General features: G+C 38.0%; 2 protein-coding genes across 2 annotated transcripts; one reads left to right on the top strand and one right to left on the bottom strand.

The window, feature by feature from the left end:
• Nucleotides 1-2,351: 2,351 nt before the first annotated feature.
• Nucleotides 2,352-13,788, bottom strand: pip4p2 (phosphatidylinositol-4,5-bisphosphate 4-phosphatase 2). The gene is made up of 7 exons (XM_079484013.1): nucleotides 13,230-13,788; nucleotides 8,669-8,817; nucleotides 7,353-7,459; nucleotides 6,177-6,300; nucleotides 5,327-5,379; nucleotides 4,223-4,313; nucleotides 2,352-3,543 (listed from the first exon to the last, which is right to left on the bottom strand). The coding sequence occupies exons 1-7, from the start codon at nucleotides 13,522-13,524 to the stop codon at nucleotides 3,400-3,402; spliced, it is 963 nt and encodes a 320-aa protein (XP_079340139.1). The 5' UTR covers nucleotides 13,525-13,788; the 3' UTR covers nucleotides 2,352-3,399.
• Nucleotides 13,789-13,917: 129 nt separating this feature from the next.
• On the top strand, nucleotides 13,918-21,027 carry tmem106bb (transmembrane protein 106Bb). The gene is made up of 8 exons (XM_079484060.1): nucleotides 13,918-14,016; nucleotides 14,341-14,547; nucleotides 14,680-14,743; nucleotides 15,496-15,655; nucleotides 17,796-17,936; nucleotides 18,037-18,086; nucleotides 18,166-18,219; nucleotides 18,967-21,027. The coding sequence occupies exons 2-8, from the start codon at nucleotides 14,349-14,351 to the stop codon at nucleotides 19,094-19,096; spliced, it is 798 nt and encodes a 265-aa protein (XP_079340186.1). The 5' UTR covers nucleotides 13,918-14,016; nucleotides 14,341-14,348; the 3' UTR covers nucleotides 19,097-21,027.
• The last annotated feature ends 884 nt before the right edge of the window (nucleotides 21,028-21,911 follow it).

Raw genomic sequence — 21,911 nt, forward strand, 5'->3', positions numbered from 1 at the left:
TTTGTCACAACCTAAAACAAAGCCAACGTGAACATGTCACCCAAACAAGATCCACAGAAAGTAGCCATTGCATTTACAACGATCTGAAGGGAACATCTTTACTGAAAACATATCATGTGCAACATATTTCATAAACCAGTTTCATAGCTGATCATTTGTGACCCTGTCAGTGAAACCCAGTCTAAAGTCACGTGATCTTATTATGAGATCACAGAAGCAGTCATAGCCATAAAAACAACACAAAATCGTTCATGTGCGTGTGTTTATGGCTGCAAATTATTAAATTATAAATATTTTTAGATACAGTATTCAGATTTTCATTCATAATACTGAATTTCAGTGCACAAAAGACAACAAAATGCAAGTTGGCTTAGTAAATGTTGAGACAAATGTTTGAAGTGTCTTTACTATATAAACAATATAATGAATACATTTTCACATTATGTTTTTTTACATTATAAAGATAGAAATCACACAAATAATATTTTAGCAGGGTTTTTACAGGCAGGGTCACGTGTAAGCAATAGCTGGTTCTTAGTGGAATTGGTTACCCATCCATCCATCCATTTTCTACCGCTTATCCGGGGCCGGGTCGCGGGGGCAGCAGTCTAAGCAGAGATGCCCATACATCCCTCACCCTAGACACTTCCTCCAGCTCTTCTGGGGGGACACCGAGGCGTTCCCAGGCCAGCCGGGAGACATAGTCCCACCAGCGTGTCCTAGGTCTTCCCCGGTCGGACGGGCCCGGAACACCTTCCGGGGAAGGCGTCCAGTAGGCATCCGTAACAGATGCCCAAGCCACCTCAGCTGACCCCTCTTGATGTGGAGGAGCAGCGGCTCTACTCCGAGCTCCTCCCGGATGACCGAGCTTCTCACCCTATCTCTAAGGGATCGCCCAGCCACCCTGCGGAGGAAGCTCATTTCAGCCACCTGTATCCGGGATCTTGTCCTTTCGGTCATGACCCAAAGCTCATGACCATAGGTGAGAGTAGGAAGGTAGATTGACCGGTAAATTGAGAGCTTCGCCTTGCGGCTCAGCTCTTTCTTCACCACGACGTTTCTTTACATCGACCGCATTACTGCAGAAGCTGCACCGTCCGTCTGTCAATCTACCGTTCCATCCTTCCCTCACTCGTGAACAAGACCCCGAGATACTTAAACTCCTCCACTTGAGGAAGGAACTCTCCACCAACCTGAAGTGGGCAAGCCACCCTTTTCCGACTGAGGACCGTGGCCTCGGATTTGGAGGTACTGATTTTCATTCCAGCCGCTTCACACTCTGCTGTAAACCGTCCCAGTGCATGCTGAAGGTCCTGGTTTGAAGGGGCCAACACGACAACATCATCCGCAAATAGCAGAGATGGGATCGTGTGGTCCCCAAACCTCCGGCCCCTGGCTGCGCCTAGAAATTCTGTCCATAAAAATTACGAACAGAACCGGCGACAAACGGCAGCCCTGCCGGAGTCCGACGACATCCCCAGTTGAGGTCAACAGCCTCCCACCTCCACTGTAAACAGCGTTGGTAGGGCACTGTTTCCCTCTCCTGAGGCGTCGGACGGTTTGCCAGAATCTCTTCGAGGCCAGTCGATAGTCCTTCTCCATGGCCTCACCAAACTCCTCCCAGGCACGAGTTTTTGCCTGGAATTGGTTACCAACCAGTTGAAAGATTTGGGACACTTGAGTGAAATTTCTTTTTTATTTAAAAAAAAAAACCTTTTGATCTGAAGGTGTATGCTTAAATGTCCAAATTTTGTTTAGTAGTGTTTTCTCATGACAAAACAATTTTATTTAATAATGAAACATGTTTTTGAAATGGATGACATTGACTGAATTATGAAGAAAGAACAGTCAATAAGAGCACAGAATAGATGGGATCTCATTGTTTGAAGGATCATCGTTTTAGGATGAGACCTCAAGAAGCTGCTTGATAAAATGACAACATTTCTGCTAATAGTCAAAAGGTGACTACACTAAAGATGCTAAAATATAACATGGTCTAATTTATTTCTTTTTTGTTACAACATCATTTCCATATTTTCCTTATGTAAACCCCTCTGAAGAATAAATATTATTTGAAAAAAAAACGATTAAGTATTACGGTACTGAGAATGAGATGGTACATGTCTGAATAATGAGTCTGCTGCTATAGGTGACCATGTTCACTGTGATGACAGTCTGACCTTTGAGAGACGGTCTGCTGTTAGGCTTTCACTGAGTTATGTCATCCGCGTGCATTTTCACAACATGTAATAAGGTCTTCCATCTTAAAGCACAGATCAGATGGCCTATTCGTTATTAAGCCAAATGAAATATCCGTTGTGAAATGCTAACAAATACCAAGCAGCCAAAGGGAAAGTAGTATTTTGAGGTTTTATTGAGAAATTATTGTTTTAAAAAGACCCAAGCCATATTCCAACTACAGACTTTGTGTGCAGTGTCACATTCAGAACAAGTTTAGATAGGATAGTTTCTCCATAGTTTAGAACTTGAGACAAAATACAGAACTACTGTAAATGTACTGTAAGCTACAGCAATGCTAGCGATGTTAAACTGAGTTCTGGAATCAGGCAGGTAGCAGGACATGTACATTCTACACAAATGAAGGAGCTGTAGACACATGGCGTAACACTTCCACGGTGTCCTTCCGTAACAGACTAATAAAACACTGTTTCTCAGTACAAAAGAAGCTAATTAAAATCATGCACGTACAATTTTCCGTTCGGCCATTATTACTGATCAATGAGGGAAACTAAGATGTACAGTGTTCATGCTTGTTTCTTTATAAAGCCACACAAATGTATTCATTTTGCTCACAGTGAGTTTGAGCAGCCAAAACAGATTTAAAATACTAGTAAATTATCATCAGAGAGGCATCCACCTTTCGTTCGACACTCGAAAATGTTGGCACAGAATTGCGTGAGGAGCGTTTTAATCTCTGAACGTTTTAACGGTAGACGATGGCAGGCTTCCTTAAAATCTCAGCTCAATACAGCTTTAACAACTAGCAGCAACAAAACAGAATTGCATAAAATCGTAGTGCAATGTGCAAATTGTCCGTAAAAGATCAACTGTTTTGGTCAACTTGTTAACAAAATGCAGTACTTCAAATGTGTACGATGTCCACCCGCCATGACAAATCCAAGAGGAATACCAACAGTGGACTATTCACATAATTTAAACTGACCACAAATTTCACTTTATTATCTCAAATGAGTTTAAATCATTTAGAGAAACATCGGATCCAATCGATAATTCGATGGAAGAGACACATTAACTAGTACCCTCTGGATTTTTAAACTCTGGCGTTTGTTAACGGAATAATCATTCAACTATTAACCTGGTAAAATCAGGATAAATCAAATACTATAAGAACTCTTTAAAGGATCGGCGACCTTTTGTCTATGCAAAGGTGTTCTCTGGATAGCTAACTTTAATAGCCCCCCAGTAGAAGGCCCGTACCAGACAGATAAGACCCAGGAGATATGCGAAGGCCCAGGAAACGTAAGTAGCATGGTAACGCCTACCAAAGTCCTGAGTGCCCACCTGTGAAAAAAAACACCAAATATTAAAAGTTAGTCAAATTGCCGTTTCAAGTCAAGTTTCTACAATGTTACATTTTTAAATGTTTTTACATTAGGCTACTTCAACTCATCAAAATGAATTAAGCTATTTTTACTAAACATTAAACATTTTCTACATTACTTATCAAATAAGTTAAGGAATTTTTACTTATTTTATAACCTACAGCAACTCACAACGAAAGTCAATTAAAATGACTTGTAATGTCAACTTCATTGTTCTTTTAACATTTAAGCCAGAAAAATATTTTACATGAAAGATTTAAGAGAACTTATTTGCTTTCAAAGCATTAAAATTATTTCTAGGTTTAAACTGAAAATAAATATATATCCCAGATATTCAGTTTGGTTTTAGACGTTTGGTCAACCCTTAAACTTTTCCATTTAATGCATCAACATTTGTGACCCAGTCTGTGAAAACCGTCACAAAGTCATTGTTTTGTGTTTTACTGTTTTCTATATAATGGCATTCAAAAATATATGAAAATATAAATTAGATATCTTTATTAATGACTGTGTAAGGCCATGTCAAAAGCTGAAATTATTGTAAAATAATCGTTGAATTCAAACATTTGATTTTGAGACATTAAGCTGGTTTTCACAGACTGCTTCACAAATTTATTTAGACTATGAACAATACTCACCGTTAAACCTATACCGATGAAAATGCAAATCATTCCTACTGTAATGTAGGCACAGCAGCGCCTTCTGGGTAGAGCACTTCCTACAGAAGATCTGAGGACAAAGATAACATACATGTGATGCTATTAGAAACACCGTGGCACTGCCCCTTTAAATAGACCAAATTCAAAAACTGCTGGGTTTACTGTATCCATCTTTCATTTATTTCATTTGTTGCAGGGATTAGTTTCACTGCCTACTGTATTACTCCAATGCACTTAAAAACCCTGAGAAAATATTATTATAACTAATATGCAGTATAACTATAGTTTTACAACAAATACCAAGGTTATAAAGGATGGTTATTGTGGCAAGAGTAAATCTGTGGTTACTATGGTTTTACTACAAAAACAACAATAGGTCACATTAGTTCATTTTTGTATGGAAAGCTAGAATGAGGTGAAGTTACCAGACCCTTCAGATACAAATCTGACCTCACTTGCTTAAGCACAGCTCACTGGGAAAACAGACTGACTGCCTTACAAAGGTTCCTAGTCAACGTAGATGGGTCACATGTTCCCCTTCTTTTCCAGTTTGAGACCCTTAAAAGCTTATAAAAAACCCTCACATGACTCTCATGTGATGGGATTTTGAAACATTCTTCTGGAATCATAAAAAATCTGAAGCTAAATTTTTCTTTCTTTATTCTTTCTTTCTTCCTTTCTCTGTCGTGTATCACACTCATAGTGTGGGCAGTGCTCATGTTACAGTATGTCAGCATGATATGGTCTGTCACTACTCTGGAGTCTCTCTCTCCGACAGACTGGCATCACTTTACCCCCACCCCCTGCTAACCGGTACCACCACTAGCCAACGTTTATTTATTTATACATCTACAAAATGCCCAACACAAGTCTGACCTCAGGCCAGCAATGCACGTCACGCATTTTGATTTATGAGAGGCATGACATCAGAGGCATACGAGCACACAAGATCAAGTCATCAGAGACTTTGTTTGAGTTGTGATACTGCAGAAAGAACGCAGTGTTCGTTTTTTCCTGTAGCTCAACTGCTAAAGCGTAGTGCAAAATGCACGAATTTGTGTATATGGCATTATAGCAACTCACATTTTTTTGCAATGTGGACACTTGGCCAATGTATTGAATCGGAGCTCCATCCACTGGGGACAGAAAACAGAGGAAGATAAAAAGGAAGTTACTTATGCAAGACAATTCTTTTGACTAATCTTCATTTAACTACGTTGATTTCAGGGGTCAGCGTATGACAGCCAAATCTTTCGGGGACATAAAATAAATATAAAATAAATTGTTATATTATAACCAAACACAGCCAGGCATAAATATACATACAGTACATTATACAATGATGTATTATTAACAGAATATGTTTGATGTCCCACCATAGGACACATGTACAGGACATTTTTCAACTACCCTTATATAAAGACAGAGAATCATAGCAATACAGAATATAGATAAATAAATAGGTCCATATATGTGACCAAGTGTCCAATCAAAATATACAGTAAGAGGACCAGTGGTTTATGCCGAATACGTATTTTAATACTTTATTGACAACAGGCCAGTATGTTTAAGGAATATTTATACAATGCTGCCTTGCAAACTCTGGCATTACTTCTAATTAATTTGTCATTATATTCAATGAGAGGGCGCTGGTAAGGGCTTTAGGACCTTGAAGATCGCAGAGGAATCGCCAATAGCCAGACGTGAGGCAGACTCATCATCACTGCCCTACACAGCAGGAGCATCACAGGACACTAAGAACACATGTACTGTACTAGAAAAACTCTGCTGTATTTTCCTCTACATATAAATACATTAACAGTTTTTGCTTCGTCTAAGCTTTGTTTATAAACGGACATTAAATGTTTGAAAGCGGTACATTTAGCCAGAAATAATATTTACTGCCAAAGATGAAATATTATAAAGATCGTACAAGGAATGTGTTTCCACAGTGGCCGCAGACCACACGCATGCCCTCGGGCTGGACTGGTAGAGCTGGCTGAGCTGTCTGCACTTCTGGGATCACCATCACAGGACTCAGATTGATGATGCGTCTGCTGGCGGCCAATAAAAACACAATGATTTCAGTTCTTACGTCCTTGAGTTTTCAAAGTATTCAGTTATTAATAACAGCTTTGCTTCACTGATGGTTTTTGAACATTTAAAAGAATAACAAGAGTAAGGATTTTTACAACAATGAGTTATCGTACAAAAACAAGTGTATCCTATAGACCTTTTCATCTGAAGCGCGCGCTTGGACTGCAGTTAACATCTGGTCTTTTCATCAGAAATAATCTACAGGCACTCAAGTAAACCTCCACAAAGAATCAATAACTGTTGAGCAGTTTTAATTTAATATACAATAAAATATTAATATAAAATAAATATTACTATATATAACTTGCCACTAGCCAAGGGTGGGTTTCCCAAAACGTATCATCAGCCAACTATGGTCGCAAGTTCCATCGTTCCGGCATAGTTCAACGATTTAAGTGTTTCCCAAAACCATCGTTCCAACGATCAATCCCAAGCAGAAGCGCAAAGATGCATAGTTGGAACAACAGGTCTAGTTCCTTGTAATTATGACATGTAGACTTACATGCATCAATCTTTTGATCAAAGTAAGCAAGCAAAATACAGTGCCTTTGATACCCATCATTCTAAATATATACAAATTAAATTTTACATCTTTTAGATTGTCAAACGCTAGAAATATATTCAAATAAATCAAACCAATTACCCTAACCTAACCTAACCTAACCTAACCTAACCTAACCTAACCCACAGTGCTTAATGTTTAAAGTTACAATTAAAATATCAAGTTACATCAGAAACATTGAATGTTTTCAAACATATGCATGTTTTTATTGTAAAAAATATGACCGTACAAGCTTAAATTGTGAACAGTTAACTCTTTTTCTGTGACTATTTAGATATTTGAATGTGTGGATCACTTTGATAAAGAAATGTTGTGACACTAATGTTGTGGCAGGACACATTTTAAAGCACTTGTCACATTTAGTGATAAAGTGATAAACTGTTGCAGTTATAATATCATAAAACATATCCGCCGAATGACCGCCCACTAAAGTGTGCATTTAACACTTACCAGTTGGGTCGGGGGCATCCTATCCTCCTAGATGTGTCTTTACAGATTAGCAGGCAGTTGCAAGGACATCTAACATACTTCTTTCCTGTGGGTGGGTTTTTTATAGGCTGTACAAATATACACAGATGATGTTTTAGAAAGCAAAGCAACAAAAGATACAATATACAAGATCCATCCAACACATTGATTTATGATCTAAGAGAGGTGACAATACAACTTTTATAAATGTAATAAACAGAATGAAGTGGTACATCTGTGAAAAGAACATCCCCTCTGATTCATTTCAAAGCAGTAATGCTGCTGAGAAAATGGTGTTGTGCGTTAACGGTTAATAGTTATTTTTTACTCACTTTCTCTAAGCATGTTTAACCAATAGCTCCTGAATATTTCCAATATTGCTGCGACTAGTTAAAATCGGGATTTCTGGCTGGACTAACTCACGAATATTGCATGTGATGTGGGATTTGTGAACAGTGAGCCCTCTCATTTAGTCTAGACAGTGCACATCAACTGAATCTGCTAATACCCTACACTGAGATCACATGTGAAATTTATGAAATATCTGAACCAGAACTGAGCTCTACATGTGAAACCATTTGATTCTGCTTCGCTAGCAAAAGTTCATAGAATAATTAAACATATTAGGAAATACATTTAATCTCAATGTTAAATATCTGCTGTCCATCCAAAACCTTGTATGTCAAAATTTGTTGATTTTTAGGAAGTCCACTGTATAATTTAACAATGTTTTGTCAAAGTTGACACACACTTTTTAATAGATTTTATTGGTTAGATATTTGCACAATCCAGTTTACAAACATAGAGGGTGACTTAAATAATGATTTATGACAAAAAATATGGAGATACAAGGTTTCAGAATATGGAGATATGGAGATACAAGGTTTAAGAAGTACAACAGCGATGTGCTTTGTTTAGTAACTTGTTTGGAGATAAACAACAAACCGAAACAACGCTAAATTGCATTATTAAAATAATATTTTTTCGTACTAATTTTGCTCTTAAATTTAACGTGTCACGTCGCAGCTTAGAATATCCATCCACCCGTAGACCTGTCACTGTTCATATTCATTCAAACGTTTCTCATGCAGACAATCCAATTACACTGCAATTCACCCTACTGAGCACACAACGCTTGGGCATATCTCCTGTTTGACTATAAAGACAGTCTAGTTGTTGAGAATATAACCCAATATCATCACAGCTTTTGTGTTTTAACCTGTTCTCTGATTTACACACGTGAATATTTGGACAGATACGTGACTGTTTGTAAGTTGTGGATGACTAAGATGTCTTACGGTGGCCTCATTGCAGACGGTGCACTTCACCACGTGCTGATGGAGCTTCCCATCCAGATTTATAAGAGCCTGGCACACTCGACAGTTTATGACCGGAACTCCTCCCGCATCTGGACTGGCGATGGCAGTGTAGGGTGGAGGTAATTCAGCTGTAGGAATTTAGGAAAAGAGACACATAGTCTGTCTATAACTTAGGTCCAGCATTCACATATCTTTTAGCACTGATGGGCTATAATGTTACCCGTACTATGTAAATTAAGTTTTCTCTAATGCATAATGTTATAAGTCCATAAAACGTATGCTACTATAGTTTATGATTCAAAGGAATGCTTCACCCAAAATGGTCCCTTTTGACTTGACCATAGTAATTTTTATTCATTTACATTAAATTTACATTTATAGTCATTTAGCAGAAAATTTTATCCAAAGCGATTAACAAATGAGGCATTTTTGTACTATGCAAAATCAATAAGGACCATATTTTAGTATTCTGGGCTATTTGCCAAATCAAAACATGGGTACATTTTGATTTGCCGGTGATATAGCGCTTTAAGGTGGTCAAATTTGACCTTAAAGACTTTATTGTGTGTTGCTGGTTTATGTATAGAAACAAAATGTTATATCTGCTTTTTATTCACAGACCCCCAACAGAGGTCACAGGTAAATCCTAATTATGATCCTCTCCCATCTGATGCACCATCAGTCTAGGCCATTATAAATACTTCTACTAAATATCTGGCTTATTTTTATTGATATCCAGACATGATGAGTTTTTTGTACAGATTTTCAAAAAACATGTTTTTTTAAATGTGGGTTCCATTTAATGTCAATCGAACTGCGGTTGGGTTGTTTTGGTTGAGTAATAACTATATATAACTATAAATATATATCTAACTAACACAATAAAAAACATGATAACATACTAAAAAAACATTGTTTCTTCTTTCTGAGATCAGAGCACACTTGACAACAACAACAGTCATGGCGCAGCCATGTTGAACATGTGACTCCTCAGCAAAACCATCTGACAGAAACTCTGACCCCATGCTCTCAGTCAGCTGTCAGGATTACTACATCTCTCTAAGCGGTATTATGTAATGCAATATTTTTCTAAAACTGGTCCTAAGAGATTAATAGAGTAAACCAATCTTGTGTACCATAGTTTTTCATACATTACATGTACTGTAACTGTTGGGTAAGACTTAATTTTTCTATTATCTTCATGAAATTGTATTTTCCTTATTTCTTTCAGCATAACTGACCTGTACTGACCAATTATGCGTATGGGCTAGTTGCACAAGATGGCGCTGGTGAGTTTTTGCGTCGCCAGTGTCTGGTAATGTCCGATCATTTAACACTATCTAGTTTTTTTGGCGTAACGAAGTGCTCAGCAATGTAAAGAGGATCTGTCATATGTCATATACATTAAAGTGCTTTAAAAGCTAAAGCAGACAAAAAGGCTCCTCTCTGCATCTATACATCAAATCGTCCTGTTAAGCACGTACGCTGGATGGACCTGACATACCTAAAAGCCATTCTTGAAGCCATCGACAAGCTCTTGTGAGTCTCTCTCTCGCCTCTAGAGTATTTTAGAGATGTCTGTAACTTTCTCTCCTATTCGTGTTCTGCTCTAAGACTGAGCATCCTATGCTTTTCACATCACATTACAAAGTGTTATAGGTTTATTCAGGACTTGTGTTTGAGATAAACAATTCTTCTGAGCAACATGTGATGTGTTTGAATGGACTATAAGCATCAGATAAAGCAGCTCTGTCTGACAAACAAGGGTCCAGATGGATTCATAATCCCTTTTTGGATTCTCTGGCCATCTTTCGAGACAACACAAGGCTTAGCTGCTGTCTAACGCGTGTTTGCATTAATGCAGCAGTGTATTTTGTAAAACATTGAGTTTAAAAACACCTCACACAATAATTTCTCGATCACCAGCCCGTACCACATTGTAAGATGAGAGGCCTTTTCCCAACCCTGCAGTCAGCTGTTGTCACAACTCCCTTTCGGTCCTTCTCTCTATCATGTGTCATAACTGAGAGATCTGAGCGACACGTGTGTAAGGAACATTGATTTAGCTCTAGCATAAATTGACGATAACATGAGTGTAGATAACTCGTTGCTTATTCCTTGAACGTGAATTGAATATACAGGTCAAATTCTGTATACATTTGCAGGTAGCAAACTTAGTTGTACTCTAGCCAGTGCTAATAAATGAAAATGAAGGGCTGCTCGATTATGACAAAAGCATAATCGCGATTATTTTGCCCAATATTGACCGATTATGTAACACGATTACTCATCAACCCTTAAAACAACATAGAAAATAGAAACAACTTGTCTTTTCAACACTGAGTTTAACGGAAAGATTAATGTAAAGAAATAGAACTGCTGAACCACTGTAAAGTAAAGGGTGCGCTGTGGATTTATACTACAAGACAAGAGAGGATCCTTGCGAAATGGAATGCGGCACAATAATGGTTTGCCTTCGGTTATTTTGTTTTTGTGATTGGGATTGCACATAGATACAAATGTATAGTATAATGCAAAGCAAGTCGCTTTGGATAAAAGCATCTGGCAAATGCATAAAAATGAACCATTTATCTGTATGTAAACTAATAAAACTAAATAGACTGTCAGTGAAAAATAAAACTGAATTTTAACATAAAAAAGATATTTATATTCTCTATGATACATATCTTAAGTTATTTTGTATCGGGATACTCGATACTTTAATATGGGCTATTGTTACACTCTTTTTCCTAAACATTATTTGGAAATCTACTTATCATATCTAAAATCTTATCAGATTTAATATTTTCTATTTATTCCACTCAACTGCAAAGTCATCTGGTTTATCGTCTGAAGGTATTGGTAGCCCATATATAAAAGTATAATAAATAAGTCAATATATAGAAGAGCTGTTTGAATAAGGGCTCAAATATCAGATTCAGTGTGAGTCAAACCTACAATATCCTTCGAGTGTCAAGTTGAAATTCCTTTTTCTGTTCAATTGAAGCCCATTCACGGAATGTCAAACAAGGTCAAAGCTGTTTCATGTACATTAATAGTTTCTCACCCATACCTTTACCATGATAGATTATTAATAAAGCACCTGTCTCTCCCTCAATTCTATACATTGTAGTGCGGTACACACACACAAAGGGACACAGATCAGTTCAGCTTCGGCTTTAAACTACAGTTTGACAAAAAACAACAATCTCAGCAAGCTAAACAGTGTTGTGCATTACAGCCCGGTTTAGCAGTTCCTCCCACAACAGGCTAAACTTATCTAATACAGTGAAAGAAATCCAGGGGTTTGAAATACCAGGCCAGATAATAAGCCTTAAGCAAACCAACACATATACCATAATCTCACCATGGTATGGCAATACAGCCATCACGCTTAAATCTGAAAATCAGATTATTACAGAAGAAATGTAAATCAACGGATGCTAATCAGGAAGTGAAACATGGGAGGTTTATAAAAAAGGAAAATGGGTAGACAGAATTGAATGTTTCGTTTTTCTGTATGAAACCTGGATCTTAAAACAGAAGGACATTCATAAAGGGACTAAAATAAAAGTTCTTTCATCATTTCCTCACCCTCAAGTTGTTGCAAATGTGTATAAACTGCTTTGTTCTGTTGAACAAGAAGAAAGATATTTTGAAGAATATAGGAAACCAAACAGTTCTGGGCCACCATTGACCATCATAGTAGTTTATTTTCTACTATAGTAGTCAATAGTGCCCCAGAACTGTTTGATTTACAAACATTCGTACAGATTTCTTCACGTTCTGGAGAACAACGCCATAGGTTTGGAACAACTTGAGCGCGAGTAAATGATGACCAAACCTCTGATGACATACTTCACCCTTAAAACAAGTGATTTATTCATTTTAGTTTGAGAATTTGCAATCGAAAAGCCCACACAGGGTAGGGCAGCATTCTCATCATCTATATCTATCAATGTCAATGGTACTGTAGGTATAACCCTGCCAACAAGAGAACGTCTTTACAAAACAAAGAATTTGAGGCTTCAAAAGCTGAAAAAAATATGTGAACATTGCATTTCATCCTTTATTTGGGCACTCGTACACGTGTATTATGTTTACAGGTCCACTATAGGCCTATGTGTATCATACTGGTACTAATAACAAACAAATCTAATCCACATGAGAGCAAAGCAAAGCAAATGAAATGTCACCTGCTCAAGCGACCACAAAAAACTGACATCTATAACAATCTAGCATGCGGGCTGGACCATATCCAGCAGCAAAATAAATGTCAAACCTATTGGCTACCTAGTGTACATAACCCGACACATTGTGTTCACGGTATATCATATCATATATATATATATATATATAATTCAGCAGAAGAAATCCGATGTTGATCGCGGCCCGACAGGACCGACCTCATCTGAGCCGATATTCCTTAGAGACAATGTTTAGCACAAACCGGCTCCAGGCTGCAACAGATCACTGCTCAGTGCTCACTACTGTCCGCCCTAAATGATTCAGCACAGTCAATCACAATCCACGCAGTTACCTCTCGGGCTCGCGTCCTGCAGGTAAGACGTTGCTGTGGGCGTGACATTCCCCGAGTTCGGTTCTGACAGCAGCGGAGAACGTTCATCCATACCGTCTGAGGCCATGATATGAGCGGAACAGCCGACAGAACTACAACAACAGCGGCGACGAATGGTGGTCTCCGTCCGCTGCTCTGGAGGCTGTGACAGTGATGAGGCGGAGTCAAAGACGCAAACTGGGAGGATGAGAAAATATTGTTGGGTGGGACGGGATCTCCCGCTGACCCTCCAGTGTCCTCCGCAAATATTGCGCATTAGTTTTAAGACTGGCAGTTAAATACTGTACTCATATTTTTTTATATGTATTTTTTTGCTGATTTGATATTAGACGTTCTTACAGTGTGCTTAAACCAATTATTACTCAACGAACTATTACCTCAAATAAATGACCTTAAATGTATTTGCATGTGCTAAGTAAGCAGCAATTTGCATTTAATCATCATTGCAACGCCAACAGTTCATCCTACTATTACGACGGTTTTGCTAATGAATATTAATGACGTTCGTGACGTGACCAGCAAGGCCTTACCTGATTTGCCGAGATAAAGACGTCGATATGTGGGCGCTGTCACCGTATTAAATGATTCGTTGCTGGTTGAACGTTACCAAGGATACCCTAATTAATATTCATAAGGGAAAGCCTTCGCTGTAGTATTTCGTCTACAGACCGCTAATGCGCATGTCAGGCTAAAAGATAAACGAGATTTGCATGACCGCCGAGGATCTCACATAATCGTATTCTGCCAGGTATAAACAATATATCTTACGTGTTTATTTCGCTGTTTGACGTGAGGTAAAAGTGCTGTCGTCTGAAGTGTGGGTTTATCCGAGTTAACGTTACTGCTCCGAAGGAAGCTAGACGGTTTTGTTTATGTTAGCTTTGTTTTTAGCCACCGGTCAGCTAAGTAGCAGCGAGGCGCGTGCATGTAGGCTACGGCTTAATGAAACGCCAAGGCCTACGAATAGTGTTTGATGTTTTGCCTTTGTATATTTCTATAGGCTGTTGTGTTTTTGTCTATTATTGTGTGATTTCGGCTATAAACATATAATTTACGTTAACGTTACATCCAGGTCTCAATATGGGGAAGGCTCTTTCCCACCTGCCTAAGCACAGCTGTCACGATGACTGTCGGGATCTAACCTCATCGCCAGGCTTCAGTACAACGCCAAGTGACGACGGCAAGAACGGAGACGTGTCCCAGTTCCCTTACGTAGAGTTCACTGGGCGAGACGGTGTTACCTGCCCCACATGCCAAGGCACTGGAAGGATCCCGCGAGGTGCGGTTTTACATCAATGATGCTTTGTGGCTGAACTGTACATAATCGAATTACAAAAGGGAGAAAGATATCATAATACAACAGTCCCCCTCTCAAAACATTTTACAGAGTTTTTTTTGTATTTTTATCCAGGTCAAGAGAATCAGCTGGTGGCCCTGATCCCATACAGTGACCAGAGGCTGAGACCAAGAAGAACGTAAGAGAGAGTTTAAGACTGTTATGCATTTTGTTTTACCAGTCCACGTTCTTTACATTTTATTCAAGACATGTTTTGACATATTAAAGGGGTCAAATGGCGTGCATACGTGTTTTTCTGTGTCTTCGGTGTGTTATACGTTACCCACGCATGTATTAGACACGTAAAATTGCAAATATGTAAGTGTCGGAACAAAAGATGCATTCTATCTAAAAGCGAATGATCACCCAGACCTGCCTGAAACGCATCGTGTAACCACACCCCCACAAATCTACGCCCGTTCGTCGTATGATTTGACTAAGACCGCCAAAATGTATACGCAAGAATGGTGGTGTACCTGTCAGTAGAATTGCTTTGGAACTTGATGTTCCGTCACATTCTTGCAGTATTCGACCAATCACTACGCACTAGTTAACTGGCCAATCAAAGCACACTGTGATTCTCAGAGCAGAGAGCTTTGTAAAAACTCTGCGCGATACAAATATGCACGGTATGTGGAAAGTACAACTTTCATGTATAAACATGGCATTACATCTAAAACAAACGATAATATTCGTCGTATGACCCCTTTAAAACAGCAAATACTCTCTCACCTGCTATTATTATTTTTCACACCTGAAATTATCATCATAAGTTATGGGTGCATGGAGCTAATTCTTGATCTAATATTTTGGTATAGTTATGACACTTTGGTTTGTTTGAAGACACGTACACAAATTTAATGTTGCTTCATTCACTTCGATGTTTTACAGTAAGCTGTATGTGACTGCTTCAGTCATTGTGTGCCTGCTGCTCTCCAGTCTGGCCGTCTTCTTCCTTTTCCCACGTTCCATTGATGTGAACTATGTGGGAGTGAAGTCTGTATACGTGTCCTATGACCAGGCCAAACGCATTGTGTATCTCAATGTTACCGTAAGTTCCTCCAGAGCAGTTGTCACTTTGCAGACATCAAACACCAGTTTATTGATAACCTTAGAGCTTTTAAAACATATCCGCTTAAAGTGTGGCTGAAAATAGAAATTGTGCTTGCATTTCATTTTAAAACCCATATAATCGCTTTTGTCCTTTTGAACACCTTGTATCTCCATATTAAATGCATAAATCATTATTTATGTTTGTCAATGTGTTTTGCATCCGGAAAGTATTCACAGCGCTTAATTCTTTGCACATTTTGTTATGTTACAGCCTTATTCCAAAATAGATTCAATTCATTATGTACCTCAAAATTCTACAAACAATACCCCATAATGACAACGTGAAAGAAGTTTGTTTGAAATCTTTGCAAATTTATTAAAAATAAAAAACGAAAAAAGCGCATACAGCCTTTGCTCAATACTTTGTTGAAGCACCTTTGCCACCAATTACAGGCTCAAATCTTTTTGAGTATGATGCTATAAGCTTGGCACACCTATTTCTGGGCAGTTTCTCGCATTTGTCTTTGCAAGATCTCTTAAGCTCCATCAGGTTGGATGGGAGCCTTGGTGCACAGCCATTTTCAGATCTCTCCAGAGATGTTCAACCGGGTTCAAGTCTGGGCTGGGCCACTCAAGGACATTCACAGAGTTGTCCTGTATTCACTCCTTTGTTATCTTGGATGTGTGCTTCGGGTCATTGTCCTGTTGGAAGATGAACCTTCGCCCCAGTCTGAGGTCCAGATCGCTCTGGAGCAGGCTTTCATCAAGGATGTCTCTGTACAAAGCTGCATTCCCTCAATCCTAACTAGTCTCCCAGTTCCTGCCTCTGGAAAAACATCTACACAGCATTATGCTATGGGATGGATGGTATTGGCCAGGTGATGAGCAGTGCCTGGTTTCCTCCAGACATGACACTTCCAGGCCAAAGAGTTCAATCTTTGTTTTAGCAGACCAGAGAATTTTGTTTCTTATGGTCTGAGAGTCCTTCAGAAGGCCCTTCTCCCGGATCGCTTAGTTTGGCCAGGCGGCCAGAGTCCTGATGGTTCCAAACTTCTTCCATTTACAGATGATGGAGGCCACTGTGCTCATTGGCACCTTCAATGCTGCAGAAATGTTTCTGTGCCTTGATACAATCCCGTTTTGGAGGTCTACAGACCTCATGGCTTGGTTTGTGCTCTGACATATACTGTTAACTGTGGGACCTTATATAGACAGGTGTGTGCCTTTCCAAATCATGTCCAATCAACTGAATTTACCACGGATGGACTCCAATCAAGTTGTAGAAACATCTCAAGGAAGATCAGTGGCAACAGGAAGCACCTGAGCTCATTTTGAGTGCCAAGGCAAAGGCTGTGAATACTTATAAACATGTGCTTTTTTTCGTTTTTATTTTTAATAAATTTGCAAAGATTTCAAACAAACTTCTTTCACGTTGTCATTATGGGGTATTGTTTGTAGAATTTTGAGGAACATAATGAATTGAATCCATTTTGGAATAAGGCTGTAACATGACAAAATGTGAAACAAGTGAAGCGATGTGAATACTTTCCGGATGCACTGTATGTAACCAATAAAGATATTAATGGAGTAGTTCACTTCAAAATTTGCCCCCATTGACTTTCCATAGTAGGGAAGAATTACTAAGGAAAGTGAATGGGAGCAAATTCTTTACTACTGAACTACTTCGTGAACTACTACTTTAAAAAGTGCTTGTCAACTTTGACAACACAGTATTTAATTTTGTTTTCCTATTTACTAAAAAACTGCGAATTGGGACATATAAGGTTTTGGAAGGACAATGTTGATATTCTTTCAGACTGTGAAAGTCACAAGAGGTATTTGATGTGTAAATGTTTAAAAAAAAAAATTATTAAAAAATGCCTGACCTGAAAATAAACAGGCCGGACAATTGCTCCTTTGTAAAAAGTGAATTTCTGAAACTGATATGAGCAGACAGCTGCTCATTTATGAGAGTCCCATAAACAATTGCCCATTTCTCCTGTGCATTTATGTGAGAACACAATTTGATCACCTATGTTCTTTCTGAAAGATGTTGATACTGTCTGACAGCCATATAGGTGCACAGCCTGAGGTGTTTTTTCATTCCGTTTAAATTTGTGTCTTTGTTTTTTTTTAAGAACACGCTTAATATAACAAACAACAACTATTACTCTGTGGATGTGGCCAACATCACAGCCCGAGTGCAGTTTTCCAAGACTGTAATTGGTAAAACGTGCATTAGCAACATCACCACTATCGGCCCGCTGGACATGAAGCAGGTGCAGTATTACCCTAATCTGGCATTTACAGTATTAGTTATTTTCATATTTTTACAACATATATGAATGTCATTCATATTTTGAATGATTTGTTTTGCAGATTGACTACATGGTGCCAACCACCATAGCAGATGAAATGAGTTACATGTAGTAAGTACACATCCTTTCAACATACAAGCATGTAACATTTTGTTTTCATCTAGCAGACTAATCTCCCTCTATTTTTCAGTGACTACTGTACCCTGCAGAGTATCAAAGTGCACAACATTGTGGTTATGATGCAGTAAGTATAGCACAAACACAGCAAAAAGTTTCAAAATAAATTTTGTGATATGAGAGGAACTGATCTTCAAGCCCATTTCAAGCATCTGATTAAACACTATATTTTGTTATTTGGTGCTGTAGAGGTTAGTGCACAAGCCCATGATACTCATGCAAGCAAGTTTAGATCAATGTACAATTAGGTAAAGGAGTCATATGACACGTCTAAAACGAATATTATCATTTGTTTTAGATGTAACGCAATGTGTATACACGATTTAAGGTTCAAAAACACTGCATTTTCCACATACCATGCATGTTTCTATCTCCACTTCACCCCACCTCTCTGAAACACGCAGATTTTTTACAAAGCTCTTCGCTCTGAAAAGCGAGGTGTGCTATGATTGTCAAGATTGCCAATTCTGCAAGCGTGTGACAGAAATGTAACGCCTCTCATCATATTTGGAACATCAGGTTCCAAAGCAATTGTACCGACAGGTACCTTACTTGCGTTTACATTTGGGCATCTATTTGCCCAAATGTCAAGTCATACCACAAACTGACGTAGATTTGTGGGGGTGTGGTTACACGAGGCGTTTCAGGCAAGTCTGAGTGAGCATTCGGTCATTTTTGCAATTTTACGTGTCTAAAACATGCATGGGCAACTTCTAACACACCAAAGACACGGAAAACATGTATTCGCGCCATATGACCCCTTTAAGTTTGTTTTGTGGATTATTTATGATTTATTTTGCTGCTTCTTTTCCAGGGTTACTGTTACCACTGTGTATTTTGGCCACGCTGAGCAGGTGTCTCAGGAGATGTACCAGTATGTGGATTGTGGAGGGAACACTACATCCTTGCATGAGTATAACCTGAACACCCCTTGGAGAGGCTAGAGAAGAGCCTGTTAGTGTATTGCATCACCTTGTCCCTCACCTCTCCGTGTCGTTGTTTCAGCAAAATTGGTGGGGGGTGTGTTACATTTATCTGTCTATTAACCAACAGAATATATCAAGGGTGTTGGCAAGTCACAAATGATGCACTTTAGTTTCCATGTTCTCCAAGCAATATGATGATAGTGAGGTCTGTACAGCTCTCATTTTCCTTCACTATACCCTTATTGCCAAACTAAACCCTTATTGTAATTCCGTATGTCACAAATTTAAAAACCCCTTTGAAATGATGTTTATTGAAAAGTATTAATGGTTCATATATTACTTTGATTGTTTTGTAACCTGATGTTCATTACACTTCTTAGTGATGGGATAAGATACAATAATGAGCCCTGCGTGCTTTGGGATCTTTTAAATTGAGGTGAGATGCGCCTGTGGTGTTTATTCAAATGGAAATATTAAGAATGAGTCACCTCAAATTACTTCTCATACCTCATATCACAGGGTTGGTACAGTCTCACTTTGTGGGGGTGTGCATTATAATCTGAAATCGCTCTTGGTGTGTCATACAAAAGAAACTGAGGGAACATCAGTGTAGATATCACCAGTGTTGGGAAGGTTACTTTGGAAATGTAATTGGTTACAGATGACAAGTTGCACTATTTAAAATGTAATGCATAGTGTATCTATTTTTATTTCGGTAAAGTAACATTACATTTGATTACTTTTCAAAATTTAATTCATGGTGTTGTCTTTTAAAGCTAAAGTAAAGTTAAATTCCGCCTAAAATAGGAAGTAGGGAGTTTGTTGGTGCCCTGAATCTTACAACTCAATATTATTAAATAATTTTAATAGCTAGCAAACAAGATTCAATTCAACCAAAAAACAAATCAAAAGCATCTGTTTACTGAACGGCCACGGCAGGAGGCATCTATGCACAACAGGCAAAGCAACAAATTAATATTAATGAACATATCCTAGCTTTTTACCTAAAATATTTAGATGTAATCCTATTTGTAAATATTCACATTTTAGTAAGTAACTTATTTAATTAAACTGTGCAACTCCACTACTAGTTACGCCCCAACACTGGATATCACACAAGCTGCTGTGAAAAAAGCTTTTGATTTATTTATTGTGTATTGCACTTTGATGGCCACGTTTCTGATTGTCGGAGTTTAAGAGATTTCAAACTCTCAAATGCAGATTGACAGATTTAACAATAATCACTATAATCTGAGAGCATCATGCTGCTTGTGTTTGTTGTTGAAATGAACATTCTCTCAGATTCTCTGTGTTATAATAACAGCGAATTCACTCATGAGTTTTAAAGCGTTTCATGTAGAGTTTTATCATACTTGATGTCAGAGGGTGAGAAACTTTGATAATTTAGCACATTTTTACATTCTTAAAAAAGACACTAACATTTTTAAACATTTAGATTTTGTTTGTAAAAACGCTTATAGATGGTCTGTTGGTTCTGTAATAGATGTGGTTACTAACATGACATGACATTTTTCAAAAGTTGTAATATCATTTGCTTGATGTTTTGTTTGTGGTCCCTTTGATTTTTGATAAACAGGTTTGGTCTGCTTTAACAACACTGAATTAACATGTTAAAGGCTTTCACGGTCTGGTTTATAAAACCTACTGGTTTTCATTAAATATATGTTTTGAATCCTCTGTTCGTTCTTTCTCTTTATGTAATAAATAGTTTGATATAGTATAGTAAATGCAACATTATATTTATGATTCAACCTCTTGTTGTTTTTCTTTCGGATGCATTGATCATTCTATCTGATTGTTTTAGGACTACACTGTTCCTTACATGCAAATGAGCAAATTATACCTCTATGCTTTTTGGTAATTTGTTGAATGAATAAAAATGTGAAGACATTCATCTCTTGTGATGAACTTTGGATTCGCTGTCCACTAAAACTGTGGCTTAAATGGCTTTCTTACCTTAATAAAATGTTTAATAGAAGAAATAAGATAAAATTACCATTGAAAGGGAAGCAATGAGGCTATAGTCTTATAATTCACGATCAGTAATGGCTTACATTCACTTTCATTTAGGTCTTATACATGAACGTATTTGATGATATTTAACAAAGATAAAGTTAGAAATACAAAAACGTGATGTACTGTAAATAACAGAAGAACATACAATTGTTTCTAGATTATGAAAACTGCAGTTGTTCAACTGAGGCCTGTGCTAAACACAACAGTTACAGAGTGACATACAATAGATGAGCAAATCTAAATGAACGATTGCACAGTTTCGAGTCGCAGTGTTCATCATAAAACAATAATGCCATCTTGTAAAATTAGATATTATTCTGTCTAATAAGTGCTATTTCATAACCCAAACACCGTAATAACCTTCAGTGACAGCAGTACAATGCTAACAGATCAAACTAAGAGAGCGGATAGGCACAAATTAACTGGCAACAAAGCAATGCATCTAGAGAACATACAAATCACACAATGGTTGTCATGGGGACAGAATCAGCGGTAAGAGAGATCATTTCAATTATCTCAGATGCAATAATTATGATGTTACACAATGTCTTGTTCTTCACTAGAGGTAAGCTATTTGTTTAGAGGAGCATGCAGTTTCATTTTTAAAGGGCTTCATCAATGTTTTAACAATTTTTAAATACTTGAAAAGCAACTACATAAAATGAAGCAGTGTATCAGCGATCATTCCATCCAATGACAGTAGGTCTGGGGAACTTAAACTGACTTTTTTCTTATTTCCCACTAGAGGGTACTATGACTGTGTCTCCATCCTAACCCCTTGTCATTTTGAGAAGAG

Source organism: Barbatula barbatula (assembly GCF_947034865.1).
Source record: "Barbatula barbatula genome assembly, chromosome: 21".
Taxonomy (NCBI): domain Eukaryota; kingdom Metazoa; phylum Chordata; class Actinopteri; order Cypriniformes; family Nemacheilidae; genus Barbatula; species Barbatula barbatula.

What these genes read in the sequence shown, in the direction of transcription:
- pip4p2 (XM_079484013.1), bottom strand. Translation starts at nt 13,524, where the DNA reads ATGCGCAATATTTGCGGAGGACACTGGAGGGTCAGCGGGAGATCCCGT. An exon ending in GCAGGACGCGAGCCCGAGAG is followed by an intron (nt 8,818 to 13,229) that starts GTAACTGCGTGG and finishes AAATTCCTACAG; the next exon opens with CTGAATTACCTCCACCCTAC. An exon ending in ACTGTGGAAACACATTCCTT is followed by an intron (nt 5,380 to 6,176) that starts GTACGATCTTTA and finishes TTCTGTCCCCAG; the next exon opens with TGGATGGAGCTCCGATTCAA.
- tmem106bb (XM_079484060.1), top strand. Translation starts at nt 14,349, where the DNA reads ATGGGGAAGGCTCTTTCCCACCTGCCTAAGCACAGCTGTCACGATGAC. An exon ending in CACTGGAAGGATCCCGCGAG is followed by an intron (nt 14,548 to 14,679) that starts GTGCGGTTTTAC and finishes ATTTTTATCCAG; the next exon opens with GTCAAGAGAATCAGCTGGTG. An exon ending in AACATTGTGGTTATGATGCA is followed by an intron (nt 18,220 to 18,966) that starts GTAAGTATAGCA and finishes CTTCTTTTCCAG; the next exon opens with GGTTACTGTTACCACTGTGT.